The sequence below is a fragment of the Ipomoea triloba genome, chromosome 12, assembly GCF_003576645.1.
Source record: "Ipomoea triloba cultivar NCNSP0323 chromosome 12, ASM357664v1".
Lineage (NCBI taxonomy): Eukaryota > Viridiplantae > Streptophyta > Magnoliopsida > Solanales > Convolvulaceae > Ipomoea > Ipomoea triloba.
The window spans coordinates 26,181,951-26,204,646 of record NC_044927.1 but is presented as its reverse complement, the minus strand read 5'-3'; the positions used below and the strand labels follow the sequence as shown (position 1 = coordinate 26,204,646).

Sequence of the window (22,696 nt, the reverse complement as noted above, 5' to 3'; positions counted from 1 at the left end):
ATTTTGAATTTTCAATTCTGTGGATTTAATGTCAATATTAACAAATTTTGTGCAACTATGTTTCAAACTTTTCGGGTAAAATGATTGCTAATTGGAACCTAATCACACAAAATTTGTTAAGATTGAATCCTAATTGCATATGATCAAGATTTAAAAGTCTAACTTATACAAAAGATATAAGGTAAAAGTGACCGTATTGGTACTAGCCATTTGCTGGTGGAAGCAATTCAACACCTTATTAACAAAGATTGATTATGTTTAATTAGTTATTCTCATCGTGAAGCAAATAAATATGCAAATTGGAAATATGCAAATTGGATAACAAGTAACCACAACTCTTTTTCTCTAATTTTTCACCAGTTTCATTCCTCAAATAATGTGAAATTTTACCTTTTTGCAAATCTTGTAGGCTCACAATGAACTAGATATATAAAATTGTCCTTATTTTCCTTCCATGTACATTAAAAAAAAATATTTCTCTTATATAATGAGGACTCTTTGTGAGAGTTGCCCAATCACTATCTATAACAACATAAATTGATTTACTTGTTTATGATCTTTTGCTGGCTTAGATCACAAGACAAGCTTAACTTAAAAGCACACTTTAAAAAATGATTGTGAATTTTCTTATAAATCAAAGGTAATTGTTAAACATGCATTCAAAGCACAATAAGCATGTTGTAACTGGCGATGACGTTGGTTTGGTAGTCTGCGTAATGCATACCGACTGTTTTTGTGTATGCATACTCGTCAGTTCAGTAACGAGTAATGACAGCCACTTTATCATTAGTGGATTGTTTATCAACATCAAATCAATATATTCTTTTATTTTAACTTTCTGTATAAAGATCATCAAATCATGAATTTATAAACGTTATTACAATTTTTTTTTTTAAATGTAAATTACCGCCATCATGTCATCACGCGTATTGGTGAGATAATAATTCCCTCCATGCGTAAAAAAGGAGCAATGCAGCGGTGCTTCCTTTTTAGGCCAAAAACTCAAACCAGATAATCATGCTGCTTTGGAACATACTTCATTCTTTCAACTCCCTCAGTGATCCTAAGTTTCCTTGCCCTACTTTTTCCACATTTTTCATGATTACCTATAAACGGTGGCCGACTTGGGAGCAGGAGCAAGAGCAAGGGGGCAGGAGCTGAGGAATGGTAAGTTACTGCAATTACTACTTAATAAACAGTCCGTGACTTTGCAGTCTAATGACATTTAAGTAACTCTCCTAAATAGAAGATCATGGATTTGATTAATCATCAATACAGTATCAATTCTTTGTGTTTTGATAGATTGAGAAAATAACTAAACAAATACTAAATACTAAATTGTAATAGAATCAGTAGTACTAAAAAAAACAACTCAAATCAAGGCCAAAATAACCCAAATCAAGGCCAAAATGTTTATGTTTGTTTTCGGGTGATAGATAACGGAAAATGGTTCCATCAACCTAATCCCTTATGCTTTTTGGGACGTTGTTCTCTTCTGTGGGATGATTTGTTAATATGTACGCATTTTTAACCAAGATCAAATTTTTTAAAAAGAAATAGTAAAAATTGCAAATCCAGAAAGTAGGCATTCTAGTCCTTGGCCTTCCAATCGGCTGAGTGCTTTACTTCTGGTGGAACTGGAAGTAATTTTTTTTTTTTAAATTTCAAAATGATCACCCATTTAGCAATTCATCTAGGTTAGAAGCACAGAATGAAGATATGCAGAATAATGACTGCAAAAGAAAGGAAAACATTAAATTTCCAGCACGAAGGCAAATTATTCCTGTTGTTAAGCTCCACCATTGAGGCACCTGCAGAGCATACCTGAATCATCAACTTAGCAACAGACCACCTTGTAACAACAAAAGGTATCATTTGTGTACAACACGCTACTCACCTTGCATAGCAGGATTGTGTTTTAGGTCGGTCATTATGAACTTCATCTTCGGGGGCACTAAAAAAATTTTTGAAACAACAATGCATCAAAGCACCATTGCAAAATTACTGAATCTGTCCAATTGCCCACTGAATTAGTTGGTCTGAACTCTGAACTTCAGATGAGAAGACATTTCCCCCATAAAGTCCGTTAAGTCCATAATACAATATCAGCACACATCCCCCCAAAGAAAATAAAGAAAACAGCTCAAGGATAAATCCAACAAATGGGGTCAACTATAATAATGACTGAAAGAGCCCAGCACAAAAATGGTCAATCGATAACCAAGTACTGGTTAAAGCTGAAAAGCTGCATAATACCCAAAGACATCATTGAATTGCCTAACCCCCATCCCAATGGCATCCATTCAAGGCCAATATCTATAACACCCAAAGACATCATTAAATTGCCTAACCCCACCCACCCCAATGGGATCCATTCGGAAAGGCCAAGATCTATAACATAAACCATAATATGAGTAGAGCTCAGTCCAGTACTCCAGGAATTACACTCCACTCCCTCAGCTGTGCTTAAACAGCAGAACTGAACTAAAAAACCTGCCACCCAAAATGGAAAACACATACACAGATGCACAAAAACACTTACGTACAACTTGAGTAGCTCAAACCCAAATCAAGATGACATGATGCTATTCTCCATGAGGAGGTAAGATCATTTTCTCCTGCACTTGTCATTACTGGCATAAAGTTTTTTTAAAATATGAAAGAAATATTTTTACTGAAACAGGAATCAATTCAACACAGCATTCAGGGCACTATATGCATCCTTTACCACCTGCTACTAGCTGTATGGAAGAAATCAGAATGAGATTATAAGAAAACTAGAATAGTGAAAGACATGGATCTAGTAATACTTATCAAAATTATATAACCCCCAGCAACTTCATATTTCAAGATTCTATCATCTTCTAGGAAAGAAATGTAGATCGATGCAAGAACCACGCTTCTTCCTGAATTGTCACACCTCAATAGTGCAACAAACTGAGAGACAGGTAAGTTGGAATAGTAAACCCAAGCAAAAACAGGAAGATGTCAGAGTTGAGGAAATACAAACAAATTGTCAGCAATTTAGTAACCCAAAAACATCCAAACAGATTAATTGAAATTCAATAATAAGATGACGTGAGGCAAAAATAACCATCAAAACAATAAATCCTACAAAAGTTGCAACCAATATTATAAACCAATCCCGCAAATGGAATTGTCAATGTGAATTTGTAAAGACAGAACTTCAGCCCATCTCTCTGCAAATGTCATAACAGTACAGCAAGGTTAAAGATGTGAGTCCGAAACTTCCAACAAGTAAAGTCATGGCAAGAGGTAAGAAATCGGAAGAAGTGCTCCAAGAAATCATCCTGTAAAATATTACAACATTAACAACGAAGAAGTGTTAAAATGAAAAGTCTAATCCAAAATAATTGAACTAACAATATTATTCACATATGATGTAGACAATTAATGATATGATCTTTTTCCAAGGTAAAAGAAAGGCTCAGAGGAGGCTCAAACCACAGTTTGCACTTTTAAAAAAGCAGATAGTTGTGTACTGGAAGCAAATGCGCATCTGCAAATCCAGGAAAATTAATGAAAGGAGATAACAAATAAATGAAAGTTTGTGCTGAAGGCTCTCTTTTTTTAAGCTTATAACTCATTAATTGAGTACAGTGACTTAGATCATCACTTACCCACGAAAGGATCCATAATTTTTAAAATTTATTAGTCATTGATTTTTAAAAAAGTACTGACCAATGTTCCTGCATCATGCAAGGACTGGGAATAAATAATGGCATGCAACATTGCATCCATTCTCAGAGAGGTTGTTATCCAATCTTAAAACAATAACCATGGTCAAAGGGTGAAGATTTTGCAACTACACTAAGCCTAACAACTTTAAAAAGGACCCTGAATATTTGCATTTTGTTATAATACAAAAAGTTTGACATGACTTTGTAATTTGGAAAAACTCAGACAATCAATCATCTACAAAGCAGCAACCTATGACATTAGCAAGTCCTGATTGCATTTAGACACTCTACTTGTATAGACATATTTGCTAGTATCTAGTTAATGCAAATGGTCAAAATTCCCTTGCACCTTGCTCTACACTCAAAAATAAACCAGAGACATTATTATACAAAAGGGCAGTAAAAGGCAACCATAAAAACAAAGCAGCCAGAATACTGATTTACCTTGCAAAGATAGCAATATATTTCCTTATCATTTCATCTCTGTCATGAATTTTTCATATTCTGCATCTGCACCATAGGATGACTTGTCTGCAGATTGCACAGGAGCAGGGGCAGGAGGATTTGGAGCCCACGGAACATTGCCCACACTCTGTGAATAATCGCCAGTTGACTGTGGCACAGGCCCAGGAGGAGGAGGAGGAGGTGCAACACCATAATAACCGGGGTAGCTGTATGAAGATGTTGGATATGCAGCTTGGGCATTTGATGGCATTGGAGTGACAGAATTTCCATAGGCATATGTGGGCACAGACTGAACAGGTGCACTACTCTGAGATTGAACTCCAGGGGGGTAACTTTGCTGCTGACTACCAGAAGTGCTGTAACTTTGTTGTGTTTCATTAGAGGGAGCTGTTTGAGTAGAGGCACCAGTGGTTGCAGTAGGTAATGGTGGAGGGTATTGCATTCCATAAGGAGGAACAGGTTGACCAGGAACTGGAGAATACACAGCTGAACCAGGAGGTGGAGGTGGAAGTGGGTAGGGGGGATAAGGAGGGGGAGGTCCCCATGGAACTGGAGCACCAGTGTAACTGGGAGGTGGTGCATTCCCCATTGGTCCACCTGCAGTATACTGCTGAGAAGGGTAGGCACCCACAGCTTGATTAGGAGGAGGATATGTAGGAATAGCAGGAGCTGGAGGGCCTGGAGGGACAGTAGGCTGAGGGGGCTTACCAGCAACTCTCACAGCAATAGTTCTACCATCCAGATGATGGCCATTCATGCTAGCAATTGCACTATTGGCCTGCTGAACATCATCATACTTGACAAAACCATAACCTTTAGACTGACCAGTGACACGATCTTTTATAACCTTGGCCATCACAATGGTGCCAAAAGGAGAGAACAAATTGATCAAGCCATCATCATCAAGTGTAGGCGGCAAATACCCAATATACAAGTTCGTCTCATCATACTCCTTAGGCTTGATCACAGTTGACCCTAAACCAGGATGAGAAGAGCCACCAACCCCACCAGTGCTGCTACCAGTGGCCCAAGGAGGATTCCCACTTGAAGTACCAGCACCAAGAGCTAGTGTTGCAGAGCTCTGCTTGGTTGAAGATTCCGGAATGGTTCCCCCCAACTCTGCCAAGAAGTTTTGGTACTCATCATCCATTTTCTTGCCTGTTGTACTTTTTACAGGGCAATCAATAGTGGGATGCCCACCATCACCACAAATTTTACACAGAACATCACTCTTAAAGGTGGAAGTACGGGAAGGACATGCATATTGTCTATGGCCAGGTTCACCACATAATCTACAATATTCCTCATCCCTAATAGTTCCATTTAATGCAGCAAGTTCCCTAAGCTGTTGCCTCTTATGCTCATTAAGGACTTCATCAACTGGCTGCAAGAGCTTTTCAACCATTGCTGCAGCAGCTTCAAGTGACTCTGGGGTCTCAGCTTCGACCAACACGTGTAAATCCTCATTCTCAGAAGGATCAGGTTTCATATCTCTTTTCTGCTGCAACCTGCCTTCTTTCATTGAACCTTTTCCTCGAATTACAATTTTCGCTCCCGTCTCCTTTTCCATCCTTTTCTGAGTATTCCCTCTTGGTCCAATGATAAGTCCAATGAAGTTATAACCTGGGTACTCCTTAACAGGAATGTATAGCTTCTTTTGGAGTTTTGGAGGTCTATAATCAGCTGGAGGCTTAAATGCTGGATTTTTCTTTATTATTTGTGAAATAATCTCTTGTCTTTCTCTATTCAATTTTTCTCGGGCTCGGTACTCCCTAGTGTTTATTCTGATCCCCATGTTATCATAGATAGGTTCAGGAGAGGGTGACCGAGCACCTTCAGGCCTATCATCTAAAGGCAAACCAGATTGCAATTTTCGACTAATCTCAAGTAACCTACTGTTTAAAGCCTGAATCTCAGGGTCAAATTCAATACCTCCCGTGAAATCCTTCATAAAATCCGGTAGCTGAATCATAGGTTTAGGCTCATCATCCGCCCACCGTGACTTCCTTTTCCTTCCGGTTCCAGTCCCTGTCCCGCTCCCATCACCGCCAGTACCGGCGCCATCGTTGCTCGACTCGCTAGGAGGAGGGTCCCACCGACTCCTGCGACGCCTCCTGCTGGTAGTTTCCTCTTCGCCGCCAGACTGGTCCTTATCCGTACCACTGTGAGTATTCGTCAGCCCGTTCTCCGACAGCAAGGGTTTGCGGAGCTCGACCTTCTGAGAGCCATCCTGAGGCGGCTTTTGCTCGTGGTTCTGGGCCGAATTATTATCCATCTGCTGCTCGGAGCTACCGTGAGTGTTGTGGCGATCCGAATCTAGGGTTTTTCCAGGCTGATTTTGGTCCTGAGGATACGCAACAACGGAGTGCGATTGGGACTGATCTAGGGTTTGAGAAGGGTTTTGAGGGTACGAATCTGAGTAATTTTGGTAGTATGAATCGGAATAATTCTGAAACGAGGACTGATCGTACGAACCCAGGCCTCCTCGCGACGAATGTTGAGGTTGAGTTTCTGAAGCAGCTCCCGGCTCCGATTGGGAATCCATGTAATTGGACTGAAGCGTGTCCATCTTTGGGAGGAGAAAATTCTGGATTTTCTATGAAACGAGAGGGTGGCGCGCCTCGTCGGGATTGAAAGAGATATGGTGGCGGACTGGGGTTACAAGTTATTTGTAGAAAGTGATTCCGTATGAATCTGAGAAAGGAATAGGCGGCTTAGAGTTCCATAATTTGTGGGCTTACTGTATCGAGCTAGACGGGCTCTTCTATATCTATTACGGGCCTAAAAATTTTAGACCATTAGCCCCAATAAGATTATATTAAATCCAACCAAAACTTGTGAAGAAATTTTTTATATCATTAAACCGTGTCCATTTACCTATTGAATTTCACAATTTCCATATTGAATGTTCAACACAATTTGAATTGTGAAGATTTAGTAGGTAAATTGTGAACATTCAGTATATAATTTGTGTATTTTAGATTCGGGTTCATTTTGCAAGATGGACTGAAATCACACAATAATTTTCCAAATTTTCCTGTTGACCATTGTCTCCGTTCTTAGATCATAGATATAATGTACATTTTTAAATATACTAAAAGTACATAAATAATGTACTTTTAGTACAAAGTATATTAAAAATGTAAGTTTTATTTATGGTCTGTCCAATTGTAAAGATTATGATCTATAGAATAATGATTAAAATTATACTGCTAAAGTAAATCACTAATACAAGTTCATCTTCAATATATTGTATGTTTATTTTAATGTATTACATATTTACATGTTCATTTTTAGGTAAATCACTAAAAATCAAATGTAGTACATTAAAAAGTCAACATTTAGTATACTAAATACTAATACTTAAAAATAAAAATAAACTTGTATAATAATCTATCTTATAACGATTGAAAGTTTTGTGAGATGATAAAAACAGTAATTATATTTTTTGTGAGTAACCACTAATTATATTTTTTGTAAGTAACCACTATCACATAATTTACATTCATTTAGAGATGTCAACCGAACGGGGTGAAAATGAGAGCATGCCCTCATCCCCGCCCCGACTTTCTCCCCTATACTCCATCTTCGTCCCCATTCTCAGCGGGGAATAGAAAATCCTTCCCATTCTCTTATTCCATGAGAATTATCCCCATAAAAGGCTTTGGTTTCTTTTTCTTTTTCTTTTGGCGTCAAAATTTGTTTACCCTTTTTTTTTACTCCTCTTTTTTCTTCTTTTTTCTCCATTCTCTTTCCTACAAAAAAACTCATGGAAAAAGCCAACAAATAAGGTTGCTCTAACTCAAATGTTTTCAAACGCTTTTATTAACTTGCCCAAACATTGTTTATTATCAAGATTATACAAACAAGCATTATGGCAATGACTTTCATACACCACACAGTACGTAATGCACCGGGGTAGTTACAGCTTAGTTGTCCAGAGTGAGCACAATGGATCCAGATGTTTTTCTGCTCTCGAGGTCAGCGTGAGCTTGTGCTGCTTGAGATAGCGGATAGGTATGATTCACGCGTACCTTTAGCACACCCGATGCAACATTTGCAAATACCTCCCCAGCACATTCCAGCAGCTCGTCGCGTGTGCTTGTGTAATCCATCATCGCAGGCCTAGTCAAGAACAGTGATTTTGCTGCAAGAGCAGATAAAGGTACAGGATCTGGTGTTCCAGATGACTGTCCAAAACTCACCATGTAGCCCCGTGTTTTCAGGCATTCTAAGGATCCCTGATCACAAAAACAAAATTTTCACACTATTTTCCACAGAATCAGCAATCGTTAACAAAAACAAGAAACTAAATAAAAAGTTCGGAGGCCCTTTATTAACAAATATAATAAGGAAAAAAGAAAAAATAAGGAGATCAACAAGGCTTGTTTTGATTCAGACACATTGATGCCACTCAAGCAATTCAAGAGCCTATTTTTTTGCCATTCATACACATTTCCTCATTGAGTACAAGTCATTCAGGCCTTACATCTAGCAAATCAGAGTCATACCAAGATTTGGATTGAAGTCAATCATTGAAATGTTGGCCAAAGTTTGGCCAAGCTAAAGCAAACAACATAATTTAAGCAAAAATTATGTCCAAACATGATTTCCAAGCTAAATAATTGTTCACGAGATTTTCACCAGTTTCAGTAAAGTGAGAATTTAGTACCTGAAAGGTGTCTTTCCCAACAGAATCATAGACAACTTCCACTCCTTTTCCAGATGTGATCTCATTCACACGGGAGACAAAATCCTCTTCCTTGTAGAGTATGGTATGATGGCAACCATCTTCTTGGGCTTGAGCTGCCTTTTCTTTAGTTGAGACAGTTCCAATAACGGTTGCACCAAGGGCATTTGCCCATTGGCACAAAAGGGAGCCAACTCCACCTGCTGCAGCATGAACAAGAACAGTGTGCCCAGGCTCAACCTGAAATATCATGAAAGCTAGCATACTATGAGAAAGCTAAACAATCAACAATCCAATATGTACTTTTGGAAAAGAACAAGTGATAAGTTAAAAGGACAAAGAGGGATTCAGCTAGCCAAAGACTCCCACAAAAGTCTCAAAGGGATGTGCACAGTCTTTTCTATGTGCAAAGATGTTAATCAAGAATGCAATCAGTGCATTTGACCTAATCTATGTTTAGTCCCAAGCACCTTGCCTTCATGCGGAGTGGGAGAAAAGTTGGGGAATAGCAATCTGGGTGCATTAAATTGCTAAAAGTACACATCCAATGTACCTTGAAGCATCTGCGAAGTAAGACTTGAGTCGTCATTCCCTTCAGAAGTACCGATGCTGCTGTAATGGGGTCAATAGATGGAGGAACAGGCACCACTTTATCTGCAGGGAGGATTTGTTCTTCAGCATAAGAACCCATTGGGCGGCCAGCATAAGCAACAACATCCCCAACTTTTCTTCCAGTTAATCCAGGACCAACGGCTATCACCACGCCAACAGCCTCCATACCTGTAATGAAACAATCAAATATCCTTAATTGGTTTCAACTTTTGCCATTTTATGTTAAAAATTCATGGAGGGATTTAAGGTATACTTCATTTTCAACATCATTTTAATGTAAAAACTGGATTCATGAAAGTTGAAACACATATTATCCTGGACCACAGCATCCAATCAATTTGTTATGTTTTCAAATTAATGGATGACCAACAATTTATCCCTTGTTCACTAACTATTGTTTATCCAAATGATAACATCCAACATCCTTTCAGAGCTTTAGACACCTATTAATCATATAATGAAATTATGGCATAGAAGAAAGTAAACCTGGTGTAAAGGGCATGTTAGGAGCCTTGTAAACTCCTTTGCGGAAATATATATCAATAAAGTTGAGGCCAACTGCCTGATTTTTCACCTTGATCTCCCCTTCCTTTGGATCTCCTACTTCAACATCCTCCCACTTGAGAACCTATAACCAAAATTGACCAATCGGTTAGTAAAATTACCTTTCTCAAATAACAAAGAGCTGATATTGAAGATGAATACGCAGAGAGAGGGAGACAGACCTCAGGACCACCGAGCTCGTGAACCCTAATTGCTTTGACCATCTTTGCTGCGGCTTCCGGCGATGTAGAGTGATCTCTCAGTATAAGAGGAGCAGTTCAGCACCGTTTCGTGTTTTTGTGTATACTACTTTTATGTGCTGGTGTGGCGGCGTGGTCAATTATACTAAATATAGAATTTATAGATAGGATATTTTTATCTGAGTTTAGAAAAAATTGTCTACATTAAATATTTGTGAAAAAAGTAAAATTTGATAGTAGTGCTGTTTTATTTTTATATTAGGTAATTGCAGTTAACATATATATATTTTCAGTTAATAGATTATATGCTTTTGTTATAGTTGATATTGATATATTTTCAATTAATAAATTATATACTTTTGTTATAGTTGATATATTATATAATTACCGTTAATATATTATATACCTTTAATTTATTTATATGTACATAATTACATAATTGATTAACGATTAATATGTACTACAATAGAAATAACATTACTGGAAAAATTATTTAGCATGTTTGGTGTTACCTTTGAAATAACATTACTGGAAAAATTATTTAGCATGTTTAGTTCATTTAAACTTTCTCTTTAAAAATTTTAAAATCTTTAATATATCATTGTTATATACAAACATAAATCTAAATTAGCAAACAATAGTGCCGGCCTGACGGTGTAATTTTTTTCTTAACTCTTATGGCATGTATTTATAGGGTTACATATTCTCTTTTATAAGATACAATCTAATAACTTTCATAACATGGTATCAGCGTCTAAATTTACCAATGACTAGTGCACATCATCAAATTGTGGCTTTTTATCGTTAAAAAAANAAGAACCCATTGGGCGGCCAGCATAAGCAACAACATCCCCAACTTTTCTTCCAGTTAATCCAGGACCAACGGCTATCACCACGCCAACAGCCTCCATACCTGTAATGAAACAATCAAATATCCTTAATTGGTTTCAACTTTTGCCATTTTATGTTAAAAATTCATGGAGGGATTTAAGGTATACTTCATTTTCAACATCATTTTAATGTAAAAACTGGATTCATGAAAGTTGAAACACATATTATCCTGGACCACAGCATCCAATCAATTTGTTATGTTTTCAAATTAATGGATGACCAACAATTTATCCCTTGTTCACTAACTATTGTTTATCCAAATGATAACATCCAACATCCTTTCAGAGCTTTAGACACCTATTAATCATATAATGAAATTATGGCATAGAAGAAAGTAAACCTGGTGTAAAGGGCATGTTAGGAGCCTTGTAAACTCCTTTGCGGAAATATATATCAATAAAGTTGAGGCCAACTGCCTGATTTTTCACCTTGATCTCCCCTTCCTTTGGATCTCCTACTTCAACATCCTCCCACTTGAGAACCTATAACCAAAATTGACCAATCGGTTAGTAAAATTACCTTTCTCAAATAACAAAGAGCTGATATTGAAGATGAATACGCAGAGAGAGGGAGACAGACCTCAGGACCACCGAGCTCGTGAACCCTAATTGCTTTGACCATCTTTGCTGCGGCTTCCGGCGATGTAGAGTGATCTCTCAGTATAAGAGGAGCAGTTCAGCACCGTTTCGTGTTTTTGTGTATACTACTTTTATGTGCTGGTGTGGCGGCGTGGTCAATTATACTAAATATAGAATTTATAGATAGGATATTTTTATCTGAGTTTAGAAAAAATTGTCTACATTAAATATTTGTGAAAAAAGTAAAATTTGATAGTAGTGCTGTTTTATTTTTATATTAGGTAATTGCAGTTAACATATATATATTTTCAGTTAATAGATTATATGCTTTTGTTATAGTTGATATTGATATATTTTCAATTAATAAATTATATACTTTTGTTATAGTTGATATATTATATAATTACCGTTAATATATTATATACCTTTAATTTATTTATATGTACATAATTACATAATTGATTAACGATTAATATGTACTACAATAGAAATAACATTACTGGAAAAATTATTTAGCATGTTTGGTGTTACCTTTGAAATAACATTACTGGAAAAATTATTTAGCATGTTTAGTTCATTTAAACTTTCTCTTTAAAAATTTTAAAATCTTTAATATATCATTGTTATATACAAACATAAATCTAAATTAGCAAACAATAGTGCCGGCCTGACGGTGTAATTTTTTTCTTAACTCTTATGGCATGTATTTATAGGGTTACATATTCTCTTTTATAAGATACAATCTAATAACTTTCATAACATGGTATCAGCGTCTAAATTTACCAATGACTAGTGCACATCATCAAATTGTGGCTTTTTATCGTTAAAAAAAAAAAAAAAAGAAGAGAGAAAGCCTAACTCAAATGCTTTTACAACATAACCGGAAAGATCAAACAATAATGAAAGGAAACACATTTATTAACTTGCCCAAACATTTATCAAGATTATACAAAAAAGCATTATGGGCAGTGACTTTCATAAATCTAACACATGCAGTACTGCACTGGGGTAGTTGGTGCTTAATTGTCCACAGTGAGCACAATGGATCCAGAGGTTTTTCTGCTCTCGAGGTCAGTGTGAGCTTGCGCTGCTTGAGATAGCGGATAGGTATGATTCACGCGTACCCTTAGCACACCCGATGCAACATTGGCAAATACCTCCCCAGCACATTCCAGCAGCTCGTCGCGTGTGCTTGTGTAATCCATCATGGAAGGCCTAGTCAAGAACAGTGATTTTGCTGCAAGAGCAGATAAAGGCACAGGATCTGGTGTTCCAGATGACTGTCCAAAACTCACCATGTAGCCCCGTGTTTTCAGGCATTCTAATGATCCCTGATCACAAAAACAAAGGTTCATACTAAAATTTTCACAAAATAAGCAATTGTTAACAAAAACAGAAGTAAAAGTCCTTAGGCAATTTGTTAACAAATATAATAAGGGAAAAAAAAAAAGTAACAAGTTATGAGAAATGAGATCAATAAGATTTGATGCCTTGCACACTTGCACTCAAGCAATTTGAGCAGCATATTTGTTTGCCATACATACACATTTCCCCATTAAGAAGAAACGTGAGGCCATTCAGGTCTTACATCTAGCAAATCAGAGTCATACCAAGTTTCAGATTGAAATGTTAGGCCAAAGTTTGGGTAAGTTAAACCAAACAACATAATTTAAGCAAAAATTATGTTCAAACATAATTTCCAAGCTAATAATTGTTTTAAGAGATTTTTCACCAGTTTCGTTCAACATTTTGAGAATTTAGTACCTGAAAGGTGTCTTTCCCAACAGAATCATAGACAACTTCCACTCCTTTTCCAGATGTGATCTCATTCACACAGGAGACAAAATCCTCTTCCTTGTAGAGTATGGTATGATGGCAACCATCTTCTTTGGCTTGGGCTGCCTTTTCTTTAGTTGAGACAGTTCCAATGACGGTTGCACCAAGGGCACTTGCCCATTGACACAAAAGGGAGCCAACTCCACCTGCTGCAGCGTGAACAAGAACAGTGTGTCCAGGCTCAACCTAAAATATCATGAAAACTAGCATACTATGAGAAAGCTAAACAATCAACAATTCAATATGTATTTTTGAAAAACAACAAAAGTGTTAAGTTAAACGGACAAAGAGGGATTCAGCTAGCCCCACAAAAGTCTCAAAGTGATGTGAGCACAACCTTTTCTGAATGCAATCACTTAACAACCTTGCCAACATGCGAAGTGGGAGAAAAGTTGGGGAATAGCAATCTGAGTGCATTAAATTGCTAAAGTATACATTCAGTGTACCTTGAAGCATCTGCGAAGTAAGAGCTGAGTCGTCATTCCCTTCACAAGTACAGATGCTGCTGTAATGGGGTCAATAGATGGAGGAACAGGCACCACTTTATCTGCAGGGAGGATTTGTTCTTCAGCATATGCTCCCATCGGGTAGCCACCATAAGCAACAACATCCCCAACTTTTCTTCCAGTTAATCCAGGACCAACGGCTATCACCACACCAACAGCCTCCATACCTGTAATGAAAGAATCACATATCTTCAATTGGATTTCAACTTTTGGCATTTTATGTTAAAAATTCCAGGAGAAATTTCACATATACTGCATTTTCAAGATCTTTTTAATGTAAAAAATGGATTTCATGAAAGTTAAAACACATATTATCCTGGACCATGGCGTCCAATCAGTTTTTTTTGTATTCAAATTAATGGATGACCAACAATTTATCCCTTGTTCACTAACTATTGTTTTCTGCACATTGATGCTATTGGTGCACATTATCATTTCAGAGCCTTACACACCTAAAAATCCTATAATGAAATTATGGCATAGAAGAAAATAAACCTGGTGTAAAGGGCATGCTAGCAGCCTTATAAACCCCTTTGCGGAAATATACATCAATAAAGTTAAGGCCAAGTGCCTGATTTTTCACCTTGATCTCCCCTTCCTTTGGATCTCCTACTTCAACATCCTCCCACTTAAGAACCTATAACCAAATGGACCAATCAGTTAGTAAAATTACCTTTCTCAATTAACAAAAAGTTTATCAAACTATAACTATAAACCCCGAACCAATCATTACTCTAATAACTCACAGAGAACTAAAATCATATACCTCAAAAAAAGTCAAATAATGTATCAACAAATTAACTTCAAATGTTTTCAGATGAAAAAGTGAAAACAAGCAAATGTCAGATTAAATATATGCCAATCGTCTTAAATGAAATCAATATTTTGTAAACGAGCTAGAAAATACATATTATTATTATATTATATTAGTCGCACCACATTAAGACGTGCAAATACATACATTTCAATCTTAAATTGTAATGAAATGGAGGAAAAGTATGAGAAACCCAAATGCAATTATAAACACTAAACAGTTGCGAGTGGTAATATAATATGCTAAATCACAGCATAATCGCTATATTATCACGAAGAAAATAAATAAATAAAGCCATCGGAAGTTGCAGATGAATAAGGAGAGAGACACAGACCTCAGGACCACCGAGCTCGTGAACCCTAATAGCTTTGACCATTTTTGCTACGGTGGCTACTGTTTCCGGCGATGTAGAGTGAGCTCTCAGTATAAGAGGAGCCTTGGTCTTCTCTTTAGCAGCGTTTCGTAGTATACTACTTATAGCAGGTGCCGGAGCGGCGTGGTCAACTGAGAAATCCGGTTTGCCTACTGCGAGGAAAGAAGACCGTTGTGGAATCTGACGGTTGCGATGACGAAACTGCAACGCCGACGTTGCTAATCTGCTTGATAAGCTCATCTCAAGATACAATGCTATTCTTCTTGTTCAAGTTCAATAATTACCGGGTTGTGTTTTATATGGGTCAAAGTTTTAAAAATTTTGCCTATTTAAATAGAGTTGGGCTACCCACCCACTTTTTGTTTTTTTTTTTTGTTTACATTTATTTGCTATATTGTTATTTGCATAAAATCTTTGGTAATCTTATGTTCACATTCCCAAACATATCACTTAATTAACCAAATTCATTTTTTTTTTGTTAAAGTAAGATGTAGACTTGACTAAGAGGAATCTAATTAGAAAAGCAGAAGTAGATTTTTACCTAGAAAGAGGGTTAAAGGCGCATTTCGCGACGCGGTATGAAGCGCAATATGGAAAAATGAATGATGGGGAGGAGCGGTTAGGTTGGGCCGTGGGGGCGTCAACCAGTGATTTCAACCCCGGGTCTCTATTTACTGGTGAGTGGCAAACTCCCTGGGGCTCGAGCTAATTGGAGCGAACCACCAGAGGCTAGTCGGCGGACACTCTCAAAGTCTCAAGTCCATGGCTATAGTGCCTTTTTGCCCTCCCATTGGCTTGCTTTGGTTGTCCCTCCACGACCAGAGGGTTTTGGCTTAGTTTAGCCGGCTATGGCGTATCACTAGGGTGAGTGGCAGGCTGTTCGTCTGATAGGGTGGATCACTCGATCGAGCTATACGGTGAGGCGATAGTGTGGGGTTATGTGTGCGATATTCAAGCGGTAGGTGGGGACCCTGAACATGCTTTACAGCGTTGTGCGTAGGAAAATGTTTGACGTGAGAACGCGACACTTGGTAATAAACGTGTACGCCAAAGGAAGATGGAGCATTATGGTATGAACACATTGTCCACGACATGAGGCCAAGAGTAATATACAAGATGAGGTGTCTTGTTCAGACCATTATCATCAACTCTTTTTATCTCTTTTCTCCCTCGGTCAACGACGCAGTACGTTAGTTGCAGGGCCGTCCCTGGCCATGTCGGGCCAGGGCGGCTGCACAAGGCCCCCAATTTTGGGGGCCTAATTTTAAAAAAAAAAATATTTTATGTATAGTTCAATATTTTTATATTGGATAAATATTTTTTTAGAATCTATATATTGGTCTTAATTGTAAATAAAAATAAATTTTTAGAAATAATTGACATCGAAATTTGGGTGAATAAATTTGTATTTAAATTTGCACGGAAATGTCACTAATTTTAAAATAAATTTTGAAATGTATTTTTTTCTTTGTTGAATTTTATGCATTAGATTTAGACAAAAAAAAGTATTACTTTTTCACTTTTGTCATAAAATACAATAACTTGAAGTCTATATGAATTTGGACTCAATTACCTTAGTTATAGAGATTTTCTAGATCTTCTAGACTTCTATCTTTATATTTCATAAGTCTTTTTGGATTATTTTCTTACTTTTATCAATAGATGTTTCCTTGTATATTATAGTAAAATCTAAATGTTAAAAAAATCTATCTTCCCTTATGTTCTTGTCTCTTTATTATTATGTTTGTGTTTTTCATTTTACTCTATTATATTTAATTAGATTGCATCTCGAAACAAAAATAAAATAGGAAAGGTTCAAATTAAATTATTAGACATGGCCCCTATTTTTAATGGAACGGCCCTGGTTAGTTGTAGTCCACTAATTAGCAGGGAGGTTGAGCTTGGTAGTTTAGCCCCTTAACCAAATTGATCCCTTCGTTTATTAATTAGTATACATGCAACCCGTTTGTAATATTTTAAGGGTTTTGGGCCTATCAGTATAATACGCTTATCGTACGTATTATCCGATATCAATCCATTTTATGATGGATCCGATCTATTAAAAATCATCACTCACACACACATATATATAGCTTTATGTGTTTTTTTTTCTAACACCATGTTTGTCTAACATGATTGATAAACAATAGTTATATACTTTAAAAGGTTTAGAAATTAACATGGCTTGCACATTTGAAATCTACTTTTAAGTATTATAATGCCACGATTGCACCACATCATTTGGAACTTTAAGAGATTTTGATAAAATATACCGACTATTTGTTAGGACTTCAATTCACTTAACTTATGATATTTATTTAACAAAATTATCAAAAATAAGTATCAAATATCTATTTCTTTAAAATGAGTAATCATTGAATTATCCTTCTTTAAAGCACATTGTGGATGTGCAATTGGTTTTGGTTGATTTTTTTATGAATAAATTTTTTTTTTTTAAATAATCATAATCGATCAAAAAATTTAAAATAATTGATTTTTTTTAACTTTATAATCAGTAAATGGTCATTATACAATACACACATAAATTTAAGTGTTCATTAAACTCACATATTCAAAATAGTCGTACTTGTGTGGTAAATTAAAATTTTTTAATTTCATAACCAATCGATAACTAAAAATTTTAAGATAACGCATATACAACTATTGCAACTTAAGAAACGAAGGAAGGAGGAGGACAAGACCATATAAAAAATGAAAAAGAAGTGCCAAAGAAAGTACCATTGAATCATTTATCTATTTTCAATTACATAGTTAAATTAGTTTTATTTATTTATTTTTGTTTCACCCCTATATCACATAATAAATGTATAAAGTTATAAATACAAAAAATTTTCACCATTCAACATGACAATAATTTTTTTTTATTGTATTATGAATTACCAGACTCCATATTGCATTAAAATTACAGTTATGTATTGTAATTAAATAGGAATATAAATTATATATTACGGAGTATCACATTAGATGATATTTTGGTGAAATTTTGTGTACTTGCTTGATCCCATAAGGTCAACCCCAATAGCCAATTTAGGCACAAAAATTAAGAAACAATCCTGACAACTTAAATTTTGAAGCAAATGAGAAGATGATGTGGCAAGGAGATATTTCTCCTGCTATTTCAAAGTATTGTCAGCCACAAAAGGGCTCACCTTATGCTTACCCTCACGAAAGGCAAGGAGATATTTCTCTTGCTATTTCCACGTTATATTTTTTTATTTATTTTTTCTGTTTTTTAATTTTGTTTTATTTTTCATTTTCTTTTTTCCTCTACCATATTTTCTCTTTCCTAATCACACATACAAAATCTCCTCAAAATCTACACCAAACTCTTAACTATTGTGGATGGCCTAACAAATACCGCAAAAACATTTGTACCTTTTTTTGTTTGGTGTTGTAATCTTGTATAGGGTAATGTCGAAGACCGTTATATCAGTTGGAAACGTCCAGAACCGCAGATTATAATCCCCTGTGCCAATCTACCACCGATAGTATCCTACAACGCCACGCGTTCGGAGTTCATTGGTTAGACGGAAAAGCCTCAATAGTCCAGCAATGGCCACTTGACCAGTCAATCTTCCACCTCATTGAACTTCATAATTATTCTCTTAATAATACATTGTAATTACTTTTCTGTTCCTGCTCTACCAGCGTTCGTCTACGAATCTTCGCTTTCCGGCGAGATCAAAGGTACAACCCTAGTTTTCTCATCCTAAATTTAAGGTTTTAATCACTTTTCAGACAAGAGATCATCGGAATACAAATTAAAGGGAAGAAGAAGAAGGGGAAAAGCTGTTTTTATAGTCTGAAAAGTTGTTAATTGAATTGAACAATCCGATCAAGGTTTTTTAGCGTAGCGTCAGTTGTGTATCGTTGATTTGAGTTTATTGTTTGTGTATCGTGCGTTTACGTTTTTATGCTTTTGGTTATTAGATTATTTGAAACTCCAGTCCAACGGTAGTGTCAGTTTTTCATGGAGTCTCGAATTCTCATGGGATTGCTTGTTGTTAAAGTGATTTAGGGTTTGGTTGAATCTTTTAACATCAGTTAATTGACTTATGCGTGTTTTGTTCTGGCTAGGTGAATTTTGATTTCTTCCATAGTTGGTAATAGTAGTTGGTCAACCTTCAATGCCTTCTGCTATTTCGCCTCAGTGGCAAGATAAGGCTAGTGGGTTTTTCCAATCCTCAGGTAACTCATCCTGGATTTATTTAACTTCTCCTTGACTTCTTGTATGAACACTATATTTCGTAGGCATGATTAACTTTTTGGTGTAGGGGCCAAGCTGAAAGAAGCTGGGCAGTCTGCAGGAACAGTTTTGGGGGAGGTTGCTAAGGATGCAAAGGGAAATGTCACTGAGGTTGCAGAGAAGGTTGGATCTGTCGTCAAGAGCCATTGGTCATTTCTACAGCAGCCATCAACAAGACAAGCTATGCAAGAGCGTCTAATTTCTGCAGCTGCCACCACTAGCTTATTCTTGAGGAAGGGTTTTTCAGAGACAAAGGATAAGGTTGTTGTTGGGAAGACAAAAGTTGAAGAGGTAATAACTAGAAGGAAATTTTATGGTGTCTGTGTTTAAGTAGTCAATGATTAAATTGAAGCAATTGGGGAGTGTGCATCATCCTTCATAGGTTTGCGGGTCCTTGAAACATTTAACTTCTATAAGAGAAAGAGTATTGATATTTACATAACTAGTAGAAGGGAATTGGCAAAGTAATAGGTGATGCCATCACTAGGTTACCAAATTTGGCTGTCACATGTGCCCTTAATTTTTTATATGGATATGTTATTATTTTTTTAGTAACCCTAAGGCAGTCATTGTGAAATCAGCTTGTCTGGCAATCCATTGTTATTAATAATCTACTGTGTATTGGTGTATGTATGTCCAAGTCTCGTATATGCATACACAAATTGGGTTAAATCATGATGGGCCTTCATTGAAGCCTAGATATTATGCTAATTAGCTAATATAACTTACATTGCAAGAAAATAGAATCTTGAACATATAGGGTAAACTGTAAATTGGTTTAACATACGGTGTTGACTTTAGGAGAGAGAACTTTCCCACTGCATTAGCATAAGAAAAAGGGGATTTTAGAAATACTTCTGACAATGGCTTACAACCATAATATTATGGTTCAGGTGGCAAAGAAAACAGCACAAAAAAGTAAGACCCTGATGACTGATATCGAGCGCTGGCAGAAGGTATATACACCCTATTAAGCTTTTTTCTTTTTCTGATTAATTACTTTGTGAAGTGGAGACTAAATAATTATGCTTTCCCTTTTACCAATTGCAGGGAGTTGCAAGCACTGATGGTATGTTTCCCCTCTGTTGATGACCATATGACTTGCTATAATTTTAGATGCTTTATTGGTCTGCATATGTTCAAATTCAGACGAATGATCAAGACACTTAAACTTTGGGGAAGGGGGATGAGCATAACCTTACTTATTTTGGAGAGGTTGTTTCCTGGCCTGACCATGTGGCCTAACAGTCAGCGACTGAGCTTTGGACCTCTGCATTAGGTCCAACCTCTAATATTAGTTCATGACTACATTTTTTGCGTAATATTTTTCTTAAATTAAAGTTCACATTTTGCACAATGCTCATGATAGGATGCAATTTTATTTTATTTTCATTGGGGGAAAAACTAGCCAAACCAGACAATTTTAGATGCCAAGTAATTCTCTTGTTACCACTGTGCTTTGCCCATTTGGATTTGCCTCTTTAGTGCTGGTGGCCCTTGTCTATGTGACAAACAGTGTGGACTATAAGTTATCGATGGTTAGAGAGAGTCTACTTACTTTATTTTATTTGTCTCCCCAGTGTTTGGAGTTCCCATTGAGATCACTGTTCACAGACAACAATCCACCAGGCCTATCCCATCTATATTGGTCAAGTGTGCAGATTATCTTGTGTTATCAGGTGATAATAAAACCCAATAAATTGGCTTTCTGATCTTGTTCATTGAAGACGATACAATTTGATGAGTATGACTTCCTTCTTTTGGTGCAGGACTCAATTCTAGGGGGTTATTCAAGTCTGAAGGAGACAAAAAGACTATTCAGAATTTGGTTTCACTATACAATGAAGGTATATGACCATCCATGTGGTACTCATTGGACTTCTACATTTCTGCTAACGGTTTTCATTCATTCTTGTGTTACAGATCCAAGTGCAACACTGCCTGAGGGTATAAATCCACTTGATGTTGCAGCTCTTATAAAGTGCTATCTTGCAAGCCTGCCTGAGCCATTGACAACCTTCCAGTTATATAATGAAATCAGAGATGCTCGCTCTAGCATACCTACAATGAGAAATATATTGAAGAAGCTTCCTACTGTCAACTACATGACACTGGAATTGATTACTGCATTGCTGCTACGCGTTAGCCAAAAATCTCCAGTCAATGAGGTAGGATCTATCTGTGTGGTGCCAAATATAAGATACAATGTTCACTTTTCTTCCATAACTTGCTACATCCCTAGAAGTGCTCCCTGGTGTTAATTGTTTGAAATGCTTTTTTTTCTTTCTTCAGTCTCTGGTGACATTAGTGTTTAAGGTTGTGCATATAGATTTGCTTATGAATTTTTCTCCGGAGTGATACTTAAAATTTGCATTGACATGATTTGTTCTGGCAGATGGATGCTCGAAGCCTTGCCATGGAAATAGCTCCAATCATTATGTGGCAACAAGGAAGGAGTCCGGACCAATATAAACAGTTCTGGAGTCAGTTACCAAAAAATCACCAGAAGACTCGTTTAGATTCTGATTCTAACTATAGCCCATGGGACATGCTTGCAGGTGAATGATATTCCATTAATTATAAGCACTTTTGCCAATTTTCATTACATTCATTTCAGTGAAAGTCGACTTACTGTGCTACTATATTTTTGGGCATTTAGATGAAGATGAAAATGTAGACGCTTCTTCTCCTATTCCTTTGGATGATGGCTTGCCTGTTGACTTTGGTGTGATCGAAGTTGTTCAGTGCTTGATTGAACATCATAATGCAATATTCACAGACGCAAACGAGACTGTTTGGAGGTGACAGATAACTCAATTTCAGCGACCCTTACGCTCTGGAGATTCAGTAAGCCATTGCCAATAACTTCTCCAGAATGGAGTTTGAGGAGTGTGCCATCTCAACATTGGAGAGTTTCAGGGTTTCAGCATGCATGTCACTGTAAATTTTTGTTTATTTGCAATGGTCATAGGTCTGTCATGAGTACAAGAAAAAGATTCATTTTTTGTCATCTTTGAAGTTTGAAGATGATTGATTGTACATGGGTGATGGGTTCATCAGTGACATAGCAGACATGATTGAAGGGCTTGTGCTTGGGCTTGGAGTTAATGTTTTGTTCTGGGACACATGCAAATAGTTATAAACCCATATTCTACATGCATCTCTTTAGTCTTTTATTTGCTTACAGTTCAACAAAATTTTCCAATATAATGTATGTGTA

At 36.6% G+C, this 22,696-nt stretch overlaps 4 protein-coding genes across 6 annotated transcripts; 1 reads left to right on the top strand and 3 right to left on the bottom strand.

The window, feature by feature from the left end:
- Nucleotides 1-1,632: 1,632 nt before the first annotated feature.
- Nucleotides 1,633-6,834, bottom strand: LOC116000038 (splicing factor-like protein 1). Of its 2 annotated transcripts, none has more exons than XM_031240040.1 (3): nt 4,146-6,834; nt 1,898-3,311; nt 1,633-1,824 (listed from the first exon to the last, which is right to left on the bottom strand). In XM_031240040.1, exon 1 carries the CDS (start codon nt 6,733-6,735, stop codon nt 4,174-4,176), a length of 2,562 nt encoding a protein of 853 aa, XP_031095900.1. In that variant the 5' UTR covers nt 6,736-6,834; the 3' UTR covers nt 1,633-1,824; nt 1,898-3,311; nt 4,146-4,173. The 2 variants fall into 2 exon arrangements, with proteins under 2 accessions (XP_031095900.1, XP_031095898.1); XM_031240038.1 differs by having other exon boundaries at nt 1,633-1,811.
- Nucleotides 6,835-7,958: 1,124 nt separating this feature from the next.
- Nucleotides 7,959-11,826, bottom strand: LOC116000372 (quinone oxidoreductase 1-like). Of its 2 annotated transcripts, XM_031240446.1 has the most exons (6): nt 11,682-11,826; nt 11,443-11,584; nt 11,032-11,124; nt 9,410-9,543; nt 8,839-9,096; nt 7,959-8,407 (listed from the first exon to the last, which is right to left on the bottom strand). In XM_031240446.1, exons 1-6 carry the CDS (start codon nt 11,721-11,723, stop codon nt 8,096-8,098), a joined length of 981 nt encoding a protein of 326 aa, XP_031096306.1. In that variant the 5' UTR covers nt 11,724-11,826; the 3' UTR covers nt 7,959-8,095. The 2 variants fall into 2 exon arrangements, with proteins under 2 accessions (XP_031096306.1, XP_031096305.1); XM_031240445.1 differs by lacking the exons at nt 11,032-11,124; nt 11,443-11,584; nt 11,682-11,826 and adding exons at nt 9,955-10,096; nt 10,194-10,337 and having other exon boundaries at nt 9,410-9,636.
- A 632-nt stretch (nt 11,827-12,458) lies between these two features.
- Nucleotides 12,459-15,494, bottom strand: LOC115998271 (quinone oxidoreductase-like). Its single transcript, XM_031237795.1, has 5 exons — nt 15,171-15,494; nt 14,518-14,659; nt 13,963-14,189; nt 13,445-13,702; nt 12,459-13,011 (listed from the first exon to the last, which is right to left on the bottom strand). Exons 1-5 carry the CDS (start codon nt 15,447-15,449, stop codon nt 12,700-12,702), a joined length of 1,218 nt encoding a protein of 405 aa, XP_031093655.1. The 5' UTR covers nt 15,450-15,494; the 3' UTR covers nt 12,459-12,699.
- Nucleotides 15,495-18,808: 3,314 nt separating this feature from the next.
- On the top strand, nt 18,809-22,650 carry LOC116000258 (uncharacterized Rho GTPase-activating protein At5g61530). Its single transcript, XM_031240302.1, has 10 exons — nt 18,809-18,917; nt 19,308-19,418; nt 19,505-19,767; nt 20,370-20,432; nt 20,527-20,545; nt 21,057-21,155; nt 21,246-21,323; nt 21,400-21,644; nt 21,872-22,034; nt 22,136-22,650. Exons 2-10 carry the CDS (start codon nt 19,358-19,360, stop codon nt 22,279-22,281), a joined length of 1,137 nt encoding a protein of 378 aa, XP_031096162.1. The 5' UTR covers nt 18,809-18,917; nt 19,308-19,357; the 3' UTR covers nt 22,282-22,650.
- The last annotated feature ends 46 nt before the right edge of the window (nt 22,651-22,696 follow it).